The sequence below is a fragment of the Sus scrofa genome, chromosome 2 (genome assembly GCF_054392235.1).
Source record: "Sus scrofa isolate SSC_HxYL_T2T_F1_AM1 chromosome 2, Sscrofa_HxYL_maternal_Yorkshire_Landrace_v2.0, whole genome shotgun sequence".
Lineage (NCBI taxonomy): Eukaryota > Metazoa > Chordata > Mammalia > Artiodactyla > Suidae > Sus > Sus scrofa.
The window spans coordinates 17,633,454-17,645,639 of NC_139384.1; the positions used below are offsets into that span (position 1 = coordinate 17,633,454).

General features: G+C 40.1%; 3 protein-coding genes across 5 annotated transcripts in view; all 3 read right to left on the reverse strand.

Annotated features, from left to right (window-relative positions):
• Window positions 1-12,186, reverse strand: part of LOC100523717 (olfactory receptor 4S1) — an 86,433-nt gene that overhangs the window by 50,794 nt on the left and 23,453 nt on the right. The window lies entirely within an intron of this gene.
• The window catches only part of LOC100523167 (olfactory receptor 4X1-like), a 72,562-nt gene that overhangs the window by 36,923 nt on the left and 23,453 nt on the right, over window positions 1-12,186 (reverse strand). The gene's annotated exons all lie outside the window — the stretch shown is intronic.
• LOC146405255 (olfactory receptor 4B1) overlaps window positions 7,127-12,186 on the reverse strand; it is a 28,513-nt gene continuing 23,453 nt past the window's right edge. Inside the window, exon 3 of one of the 2 annotated variants that reach the window (XM_005660904.3) lies at window positions 7,127-9,174. In XM_005660904.3, coding sequence (XP_005660961.1) covers window positions 8,207-9,136 — 930 coding nt within the window. In that variant the 5' untranslated portion in view covers window positions 9,137-9,174 and the 3' untranslated portion in view covers window positions 7,127-8,206. Of the gene's footprint in view, window positions 11,982-12,186 lie in introns of both variants that reach the window. The other variant, XM_085011123.1, reaches the window with a different exon arrangement.

Here is a 12,186-nt window from a genome sequence, read left to right on the forward strand (position 1 = left end):
ATGTTAGGCAGCCGCATGGCGAGGTTCTGCCGTATGTGAGCACAGATACCGAGCATTTCCATCATCACCAAACATCCCGTTGGCAATGCTGACCTAACTTCAGAAGCTTCCGAAACAGAATGTTTACCTAGAATGTAAGCTCCATGAAGGCAGGTACCGTCTGTCTTATGTACAGCTCTATATCCCAAGCACATGAAAAAAAAAAAAAATGCCCAAGTCTTGTCGAATAAAGTATTAAATGAACCTAAAAACCCTGAAATAGTTGAATGATTAAGAAAATTATTCTACAATTGATTGCTATGATAGTACCAATCCATTACAAATCACCTTTATAGAAAAAAAAATTAAGGGAGTTGTTGTTTTTTATTGAGATACAACTGATATATAACATTATATTAGTTTTAGAGGTCCAACATAATATGATTTTTGTACACACTGTGAAATGATCACCACAGTAAGTCTAGTTAACACCCATCACCACACATAGTTTTAATTTTTTTGTCAGGACCACTTTTATTTTTTTTATTTTTATTTTTTTTTTTTGTCTCTTTGCCATTTCTTGGGCCGCTCCCGAGGCATATGGAGGTTCCCAGGCTAGGGGTCTAATCGAAGCTGCAGCCGCCGGCCTACACCAGAGCCACAGCAACGTGGGATCCAAGCCGCGTCTGCAACCTACACCACAGCTCACGGCAACACCAGATCCCTAACCCACTGAGCAAGGGCAGTGATCGAACCTGCAACCTCATGATTCCTAGTCGCATTCGTTAACCACTGCACCACGGTGGGAACTCCAGGACCACTTTTAAAAGTTACTCTCTTAGCAACTTTCAAATATACAATACAGTCCTGTTAACCACAGTCACCATGCTGCATTACACCCCATGACTTATTTATTTTATAACTGGAAGTTTGTATCTTTTGACCCCCTCCATCCATTTTACCTGCCCTCTTCCCACTGCCTCTGGAAACAGCCAAGCTATTCTCTGTATCTATGAGTTCTTTTTGTTGGTCTTTTTTTAAATCTTTTTAGGGCCATACCCACAGCATATGGAAGTTCCCAGGTCGAAACGGAGCTGCAGCTGCTGGCCCGCGCCACAGTCACAGCAACACAGGATTCAAGCCACATCTGTAACCTACACCACAGTTCACCACAATGCCAGATCCTTAACACACTGAGCCAGGCCAGGGATCGAGTCCACATGGATAGTAGTCGGGTTTGTTACCACTGAGCCACAATGGGAACTCCCTGTTTTAGATTCCACATGTAAGTGAAATCATACATTTGTCCTTCTCTGTCACACTGATACCATTTAGCATATCCACTCATCCTCAACAGACACTTGGGTTGCTTCCACGTCTTATTGTGAATATCGCTGCAATGAGCATTATGACGTATATATCTTCTTGAGTTAATGTCTCTGTTTCCTTCTGATAAATTCCCACAAATGAAACTGCTGGATCATGTGGCAGTTTTAAGTTTTAATTTTTTGAGGAGCCCTTATACTGTTTTCTATAATGGCCATAACAATTTACATTAGCACCAACAGTGTACAAGGGTTCACTTCTCTCCACATCACTGCTACCTTGTTTTTTCTTGTCATTTTGAAAATAGCCGTTCTAAAAGGTCTGAGGTGGTATCTCACTGTGGTTTTGATTTGCTTTTCCCTGATGATTGGTGATGTTGAGGATCCTTTCATGTACCTGCTGGCCACCTGCATGTCTTTGAAAAAATGTCTAATCAGATCATCTGCCCATTTTAATCTGTTTGGGGGTTTGCTGTTGACGTGTAAGAGTTCTTTATGTATTTGGGGATTAACTTTTTTTTTTTTTTAGGGCCATACCTGTGGCATATGGAAGATCCTGGGCTAGGTAGGGGTCAAATCAGAGCTGCAGCTGCCAGCCTACACCACAGCCACAGCAACTCGGGACCCTAGCTGTATCTGTGACCTATGCCATGGCTTGTGGCAACACTGGATCCTAAAGCCACTGAACGAAGCCAGGGATTGAACCCACATCCTCGTAGACACTACGTCAGGTTCTTAACCTGCTGAGCCACAACAGGAACTCTGGAATTAACTCTTTATCAGACATATGACCTGCATACATTTTCTCCCATTCAATGGGATGCCTTTTTCTTTATGGTTTCCTTGCTGTGCAGAGGCTTTTTAGTTGTCTTGGGCTTTTTATAATTTTTTGCATTTTTTGTTTTGTTTTGTTTTTTGTCTTTTTGCCATTTCTTGGGCCACTCCCACGGCATGTGGAGGTTCCCGGGCTAGGGGTCTAATCGGAGCTGCAGCTGCCGGCCTACACCAGAGCCACAACAACATGGGATCCAAGCCACATCTTCAACCTTCACCACAGCTCATGGCAACACCAGATCCCTAACCCACTGAGCAAGGCCAGCGATTGAACCCCCAACCTCATGGTTCCTAGTCGGATTCGTTAACCACTGAGCCACAACGGGAACTCGAGGCTTTTTAGTTTAATGTAGATGTACTTACTTATTTTTGTTTCTGTTGCCTCTCCTTTTAGTGTCAAATCCAGTATTTGTCAAGATTGATGTCAAGGAGTCTTCCCCCACGTTTTCTTCGAGGAGTTTTATAGTTTCAGATCTTACATTCAAGTCTTTAATCCATTTTGAATTAATTTTTGTGTCTGGTATAAGAGTATTCTAGTTTCATTATTTTGCATGTGGCTGTACAGTTTTCCCAAACCATTTATTGAAGAGACTGTCCTTTCTCCATTATATAGTCTTGACACCTTTGTTGTAAATTAATTGACCCTATATGTGTGGGTTTATTTCCAAGCTCTCTATTCTGTTCCATTGATTTGTGTCTATTTTTATGCAAATGCCATACTGTTTTGATTATTACGGCTATGCAATATAGTTTGAAGTCACAGATTATAATGTCTCCAGATTTGTTCTTTCTTAAGTCTTCTTCTGCTATTCAGGATCTCTTGTGTTCCTTACAAATTTTAGGATTGTTTGTTCTATTTCTATTAAGAAGGCTATTGGAATTTTGATAGAGATTGCATTGGTCTGAGATTGCTTGAAGTAGTATGGGTATTTTAACAATATTAATTCTTCCAAATCCTAAGCACAGTATATCTTTCCATTTATTTCTATAGTTTTTAATTTCTTTCAGTAATGTGTTATAGCTTTCAGCACACCTCCTTGCTAAAATTTATACCAAGATCTTTCATTCTTTTTGATGCAACTATACATGGGATTATTTTCTTAATTTCTCTTTTGGATAATTCATTATTACTGTACAGAAACACAACAGAATTTGTATACTGATTTTGTATACCACAACTTCACTGAATTTGTTTATTGGTTGTAACATTTTTGTGATGGAGTCTTTAGGTTTTCCATGTATAATTTCATGTTATCTGCAAATAGTGACGGTTTTACATCTTCCTTTCCAACTTGGCTTCTTTTTATTTCTTTTTCTTGCCCAATTGATGTGGCTAGGACTTCCAATATTATATTGAATAAAAGTAGTAAGAGTGCACTTCCTTGTCTTGTTTCTGATATTCAAGGAAAGGCTTTCAGTTTTTCACCATTGATTACGATGTTACTAGTAGGTTTCTTCATATATGGCCTTTATTATGTTGAGGTACATTCCCCCATGCCTGCTTTGTTGAGAGTTGTTATAAAGTGAAGTTGAAGTTGTCAGTGCTTTTTGTGCATCTCTTAAAATGATCGTATGATTTTTATCCTTCATTTTGTTAACATGGTATATTGCTTTGATTGATTTGTGGATGTTGAACCATGCTTGCATCTCTGGAATAAACCCTACTTGATTATGATGCCTGATTCCTTTAATATGTTATCTAATTCCGTTTGCTAATATTTAGCTGAGGATTTCTGTGTCCAGGTCCATCAGCGATAGTGATCTATAATTTCTTTTCTTGTAATATCCTGTCTAATTTTGATATCAAGATAATGCTGACCTCATAAAATGAGTTTGGAAGTGTTCCCCTCCATTCTATGCTTTGGAAGAATTTGAGTAATATTGGTACTAACATTTTTTCAAATGTTTGGTAGAATTCACCAGTGAACCATCTGGTCCTGGATTTTTGGTTGTCTGAGAAACTTTTTGATGACTAATTTAGCCTTCTTACTAGTAATCCATTTTTTCAGGTTTCCTGATTCTTCATGATTCAGTCTGTTATGTTGTATGCTTCTTAGAATTTATCCATTTCTTCTAGATTGCCCAATTTGTTACCATATAACTGTTTATAGCAATCTATTATGAATCTTTGTATTTGTGTTATATTGTTTTAACATCTCCCTTTCTTTCTTTTTTTTTTTTTTTTTGTCTTTTTTTTTTGCTATTTCTTTGGGCCGCTCCCACGGCATATGGAGGTTCCCAGACTAGGGGTCCAATCGGCGGAGCTGGAGCCCCCAGCCTAAGCCAGAGCCACAGCAACATAGGATCCAAGCCGCGTCTGTGACCTACACCACGGCTCATGGCAACACCAGATTGTTAACCCACTGAGCAAGGGCAGGGACCGAACCCGCAACCTCATGGTTCCTAGTCAGATTCATTAACCACTGCGCCACCACGGGAACTCCTCCCTTTCATTTCTAATTTTATTTATTTGAATCCTTTCTTTCTTTTCTTGGTGAGTCTAGCTAAAGGATTTTCAGTTTTGTTTATCCTTCGGAGGAAAAAAAAAAAAAGCTCTTAATTTCATGATCTTTTCTCTTCTCTTAGTCTCTATTTATTTATTTCTGTTTTTTGTTATTTCATTCCTTCTACTAACTCTGGGCTCCATTTGTTCTTCCTTTTTTTAGTTTCTTGAGGTATAAGATTAGGTTGCTCATCTGAGATCTTTCGTGTTTCTTGATGTAGACATTTATTGCTATGAACTTCCCTCTGAAAACTGCTTTTGTTGTATCCCATGAGTTTTGAAAATTTTTTACTTACAAAAGAAGTTATGTATAATAGAATGCCTCAGTCAATATGCCAATTTTACATCCATTTTCCCTTCCCTCTTTATGAGAACAAAAGAAAATGATTTTTTAATAGAACACAGTTTCACACAGAATAAACAATTATACTTTCCAGCCTCCCTTATACTTAAGGGTGACCACTTGGCATTTATCTCTTGAATAAGATGAAAGAAAAAGGGTTGTGTGGCACTTTTGAAACATTTCCTTAAAAAGAAAGTGATTGGTTTATCCTCTCCATTTCCTCTCTATGGCCACCTAGAATATAGATGAAATACTAGAGTTGTGCTGTCTAATATATATTTTTAAACTGAACTTATTAAAATTCAATAAAATTTAAAATTCAGTTCTTTTATCTCCCTAACCACATTTCTACAGCTCAACAGACACTATCACATTGGACCTCACAGATATGGAAAATTTCCAGGATAACATAAGTTCTACTGGACGGCTTTCATATGTAGTATCAGAAGTCTTTAAGGTCATGAGGTTGAATCTACATGCTGAAGATGGTTGACTGTGAATTTCTGATAATATTGTTGGACCTCCTAAAAGTGCTGGACTTTGACTTCTATACTTCTCTTTCATAAGTTGTCTTTTATTTCTATCACCTGCAGTCAAACCTATACCGAACATGTGAAAAAAAATACAAAATTGTATATGCAGAGTAGGATGTAGCCCTCTACCTATGTGTCATTAATGAAGTTATTTTATATTCATTGTCCAAAAAAAATTCATTTTGGTTTTTTTTCTTTCTTGATGCTGTGGCAGAATCAACAACTAGGAAGTAACAACATGGTTGCCAGTGGTAAGTGGTAATAATTAGACTGTTATTGCTTCTGTGAATTGAGTAGACATTTTCTAAATTTCACAACATCCAACTCTTAAAACAATTGAAAAATTGCTTTCCTTTGTTTCCTATGGTATTTCCAGTGATACAAAAACAAAGTGAGTAATTAGCCCTCAATAGACCTACCCTCAGTAGGTAAGGTAATCCTTTAGAAAATTGACAATCCCATTAGAGTAGATATTATCCGTACTATCCATCCATGATTATCCAAGGACTAAGAGTGCACGGATGATCTTTCTGTAGCTCTCAGGGAGGAAAACAAATATGTACATGAATAAGAGGCTTCTATCATATTCTACATCCTAAAGTCTTAGTCTGCTATGATACACTCAAGGCATCCAGAGAAAGGGAGGGTAGCTCCACTGAGTTTAGTTCAGAAACTAAATGATTTAAAACATACATTAACAAAATATGAAACATTCGGCATAAAAGATAAAGAGGCCATGTAACAGTCAACCTCTACTTAACAACTATTTATTGAACACCTACAATGTGCCAGCTACTGTGATAGACACTCAAAAGTAATCAAGCAACAGAGAATGTTTAGCCCAAAGAAGCCTCAAAACAAAATGACTGGACTGCCTTCAAATGCCTAAAACTTTTTTAGGATGGAATCAAGGACCATACTGAGCAGCTCCCTGAGACAGGAAGAAGTCCAATTAGTGAATAGGCATGTAGTCATCACACACACGAAATTAAGGACCAGCACTAATTATGATGATAATTATGACAGTTAGTATTTATTGAGTCCATGGTACAACTGCATACCAGGTTCTTTTCTAAAAACTTTATGTATATTATCTATTTTACTATTCATTACACTAGGAAGTTCACACTACTGTTAATCTTCTTGTACTTATGCAAAGAGGGTGTGGAGTGAAGTATTTGGATCATGAGATGTGAGAGAAGGACTACTGGAAGAGCCTGATGAATTTCAGAGCCTGAGCTCTTCAAATTTTAGCAGAAAGAGATATGCTCCTCACCATAAGACACGTTGATTTAAAAAAAAAAATCTATAAAATCTGGAGTTCCCGTTGTGGCACAGCAGAAAAAAATCCAGATGGTAACCACGAGGTTGTGGGTTCGATCCCTGGCCTTGCTCAGTGGGTTAAGGATCTGGCATTGCTGTGAGCTGTGGTGCATGTCATAGATGCAGCTCAGATCCTGTGTTGCTGTGGCTGTGGTGTAGACCAGCAGCTACCGCTCCGATTCACCCCCTAGCCTGGGAATCTCCATTTGCTGCAAGTGCAGCCCTAAAAAAAAAAAAAAAAAAAAAAAAAAAAAAAAAACTATAAAATGTGATGTAGAAAGGATTGCCCATGAACCTAAAAGTTTGTTTATTCAACAAGCTCTGACAAAGCATCAGCTAAATGCATAATATTTAGAACAGTAAAGAAAGGACAGTGGGTAGTCCTGTCCTTGAAAACTTACAGTCTAGTGAGAGAGGAGATCATATGAACTTATACAATCAAAGTGATAAGGGCAGTGACAAAACCATGTAGAAATAACCATGAATAATAGGAGACACAAGTTCAACCCAAGGAGGAAGAAGATGAGAGAAGGACTCATAAGGGAAGCGACTGTAACCTGAGTCTTAAAGTTTGTCATGTGGAAAAGTGTGGTAAAGTCATTGCAAGAGTGGTATTTTCTCAGGGATTATTAATGGTCATCCATGGCCATGACTAGTGGGGACAAGGGAAATACGGACAATTTCCTGGTGCCTTTAAAACCGCTATTCACCTATATGCTCAACTAGCACCTGAGGGGAAAGGGGGAAGCCCTTAAGGTCTACAGCATACTGTGATGCCCCATCCTTTTGCAAGGAAGCATCCTGCATTGTTTCCCTGACCCTCAGGGAAAGCTAGAGGGATGGAAGCCAAATGAAAAGACAGTCTGTGTAATCCCAGAGTCAACAGGGGCAAATTCTATGATATTCGCTCTATTTTCCACAATGCTAAGGGTCAGTTGGGCAAAAGGATTTTCTGAGAGATGGAACAATAATGTAAACACACACCAGCTTACAAGACACACTAATAGACATGACAAGAAAAGGACTCGGAGGGAGGGAGGGAGGCAGGAAGGAAGGAAGGAAATCATAGGAATAAGTGATTTAACCTATGAAACACTGTCAAAATGTTTTCCTCTGCATTTGCACTTAGTTTGATTCTTAATATTTCCAAATCCCATGATATTGTTGGCTCTCACGAAGCCGATCTGACCTCTGTCCTTGGAACATTACACCAGATTACCAGGGAGTCTTTGGTTGCTAAGGAGAATCACAGCAGCAGTACCATCAAGCCTTTACATTTGTTTCTGTCATTCATGAACATCTCACTAAAATCAAAACTCATTTCAAGAGCAGGGAATAATGAGATACATTTTATTGCTTCCTGTTTTCACTCCATCCCTGAGTTTTCCTTTTTGTCCCACAACCTCCTCATGGCAATTTTCACCTCTGCGTTTCTGAGTGTGTAGATGATGGGGTTCAGCATGGGGGTGACCACTGTGTAGAACACAGCCACCAGTTTGTCCTCAGTGAAGGTGGAGGAGGGTCTCATGTAGAGGAAGATGGCAGGTCCAAAGAACAACAAGACCACTGTGATGTGAGAGGCACAGGTGGAGAAGGCTTTGCGTCTTCCCTCTGCAGAATGGTTCCTCAAGTTGACCAGGATGACGATATAGGAGGTCACCAGGATGAGAAAAGAGCACAGAGCAATTAATCCACTGTTGGCCAAGACAATAAGCCCCTCCACAGAGGTGTCAGTGCAGGCGAGCTTGAATAATGGCTGGAGATCACAGAAGTAGTGGTCAATCACATTGGGACCACAGAAAGGCAACTGGATGGTGATGAGAATCTGAATGATAGAATGAACAAAGCCCCCAAGAAAGGAACCAGCCACCAGACGGTGACACAGTTGATGGCTCATAATGTTCATATAATGAAGGGGTTTGCAGATGGCCACATAGCGGTCATAGGCCATCACCACAAGCAAGAAGATCTCAGCAACGCCAAAGAAGTGGAAGAAGAATATCTGAGCCACACAGCCCTCCAGGGAGATGGTCTTAACCTTGGAAAGCAAGTCTGCGATGAACTTGGGGGCAACAGTAGAGGAGTAGCTGATCTCCACCAGGGACAGGTAACTCAGGAAGAAGTACATGGGGGAATGCAGATTCTGACTGACTTTGACCGTCAGAACAATGAGGCCATTGCCCACCACTGTGGCCAGGTACACAGGAAGAAACACTACAAAGCACACCCTCTGCACCTCTGGATCCTCAAAAAGACCAGTGAAAATTAACTCAGTCACATTCTTTGTACTGGCCATGGTTTGCACTTGATGAAGATGGATCTAAGGGAAGAGACCTGTGACAAAACACAATCATTACACCAACCCTTCGTGTTTACTTAGCACTTGCCTATGTATGGAATTCTTTCACACATCATACCTCACATACTAATTTTTTGTTTCCTAATATAGTAAATGTTTGCCCATTCAATGCTCACTAGTCCATCCTAGGCAAGACATGATCCCATCAACCTCACAAAAAAAACCTTATGATCCAATAGAATATTACTCAGCCATAAAAAAGAATGAAACAATGGCATTTGTAGCATCAAGGATGGACCTAGAAATTATCAGACTAAGTGAAGTTAGACAGTGAAAGACAAACATCCTCATAGCACTTATACATGGAATCTTTTTAAAAAAAAAAAAAAGGATACAAATGAACTTATTTACAAAACAGAAACAGACTTACAGACTTTAAAAACAAACTGATGGTTACTGAAGGAGACAGATGGGGGAGAGGGAGAGATTGGGGGTTTGGGATTGGCAATACGCACACTATGGTATATGGAATGAATGGCCTAAGGGGACCTGCTGTACAGCACAGGGAATTCTACCCCATATTCTGTGATAGTCTATGTGGGAAAAGAATCTGAAAGAGAATGGATGTGTGTACATGTAAAACGGAATCGCTTTGTTATGCAGCATAAGTTACCACAACCTTGTAAATCAACTCTACTTCAATAAAAGTATAAAAAAATGAAAGAAAAGAAACCTACAATCCCCATAGTACAAGTAAAAAAATGAGGCTCAGAGAGGTTATAAGTTAGCCCAGCCTCCCAGTAAGAAATGGACTCAGAACAAGAACCAGATCATTTTATTCCAATGAGCATGTTGTTTCAAGGAAACCACCCTGAAGAAAATAATTACTATCATCAGCATCAGGAACCACCTATTTTAATGACTAACAGTTATCCCATTCTCATCAGTCCTTTGTGCTAGAAAATGTCAAGCGAACTTCTACTCCTGAATCTGTTTTCTCCTTTTATTCTCCAGAAATGCCAATCTCATTGATACTGCTCCTTTTCTAAAGTGTGTCTTCAACATTTTCTTTCTATGAACTATATAACTTTCTGAATTATTTTTGGCCTTATGATTTCACCCAATCCCACAGCTTCATGAATTTTTACACACGTTTTTTGAAATTTTTGATACCTGATACCAAAGTGAACATCCAGAAGTTGTTGAGAATATAGTTCAACAATAGTTCAAATGTAACATATGGGGACATATAGTTTGCTTGTTTCTATTTCCTGGTTTTCCTACTACTGGCAAATACTTGTGTCAGCTAGAGGTGAGGATTTATTTTAATTCAATTATTTGAACGAATGTTTTATTAAGTAACTTCAAGTGCCTAGGCAATTCAGCAAGTATGAAAGAAGACAGACGGCTCTCACTCTCAGGAAACTTGCAACTTCATGCAATTAAATGGCACCTTTTTCTTTGCTTTTTTTTTTTATGCTTCTTTTTTAGGGCCACACATGTAACATATGGAAGTTCTCAGGCCAGGGGTGGAATTGGAGCTACTATAGCTGCCGGCCTACACCACCGCCACAGCAACACAGGATCCAGGCCTCCTCTGCAACTTACATCACAGCTCATGGCAACATCAGATCCTTAACCCACTGAGTGAGGCCTCATGGATACTAGTCAGATTCATTACCATTGAGCCACAACCAGAACTCCTAAATGGCACATTTATAAAATGAGACAGAGAAAACTCAAGAACTGAAGAAGAAATGGGACAATGAAAGGTATAAAAAAATGGGAGGGGGCAGTCAGGAAGAACAACTGAGCAGGAAAGATGAAACGAGATGAGGCTCCCTTGCTGGTGCTGGGGAATGGAAACAAGGAAGGCATCAAAAGCAACCCAAAGAGGCTGTGAACCAGTCTGGGGGCCTGGAGGAAACTGAGCGTGTGGGTAACTGGCATTCACCATTTTCACTGTCAGCCCATCAACCACAACAGCAGATCCTGCTGCACTCTGTTCAGCTTCTCCTGCATGCTGGACGGCAGTAAGCACGGTACAGTCATCCCTCATTTAAATCTTCCTGCGCCACTGTGGGGTGGTGAACTGATAGATGAGGAACCATGACTCAGAGAGGTTATGTTACTCGCCCGAAGACACACGACAGGTGAATGGCTGAGTCAAGGCTAAAACCCAGGCGTATCCAGAAAGGAAAGGAAAGCTTCCCCCAACATGAGTAGGAGATACGCCTGAGGAGGAAGGGCAAATCAGGACCAGAAAGAGCACACGTGAATGACATTTTTCTAGTGAAGATCAAAATACTACAGTACCCTCCCTCGTGTGGTTCAAAGGGAAACCTAGCCTTGGCTATTGGTTCCATCTCTCATGCCGCAATATTCTTACAAGAGGGCCTGATGATCCTTGGGTGAAGAAATGTATCTATATAACTCACAGCCCAGAATAGGCATCCGAGTCTCGACGCAGTGAGGGCTGAAACAGGACAGAGACGGTCACTCCATTTTCTTCTAGTAGTCAACAAAATTAGGGGATGGGATAGGAAGGCTTATTAACTCCAGGGGGAGTTCCTGGAGCCTCTTATACATGGGCAATGGAATTAATCATAAAATAAGTAAAATCAAATGTTGTAATTGCCCCCAGAGGTAAAGAAAGCCAACTTTTAAGAGAGAAAAGTAACACCCAGGTTTCATAAAAAGTAATGCATTCCCATGTACCTTTCATGTCTATTTAATGTAGTCCAAGCCACCGTTAGCTCATGGCTGGATTACTACTGCTCTCCCTGCTTCCACTCTTCTCTCCTAAGGTTTATTCTCCAGATAGTAGAATCGGCAAGATCCTCTAAAAAGATCAGTCAGGGAGATCCTGTTGTGGCTCAGTACTAAGGAACCCAACTAGTATCCATGAAGACACAGGTTCCGTCCCTGGCCTTGCTCAGTAGGTTAAGGATCCAGTAGTGCCCTGTGCTGTGGTGCAGGTCACAGGTGAGGCTCGGATCCTGCATTACTGTGGCTGTGGCGCAGACCTGCAGTTGTAGCTCCGATTC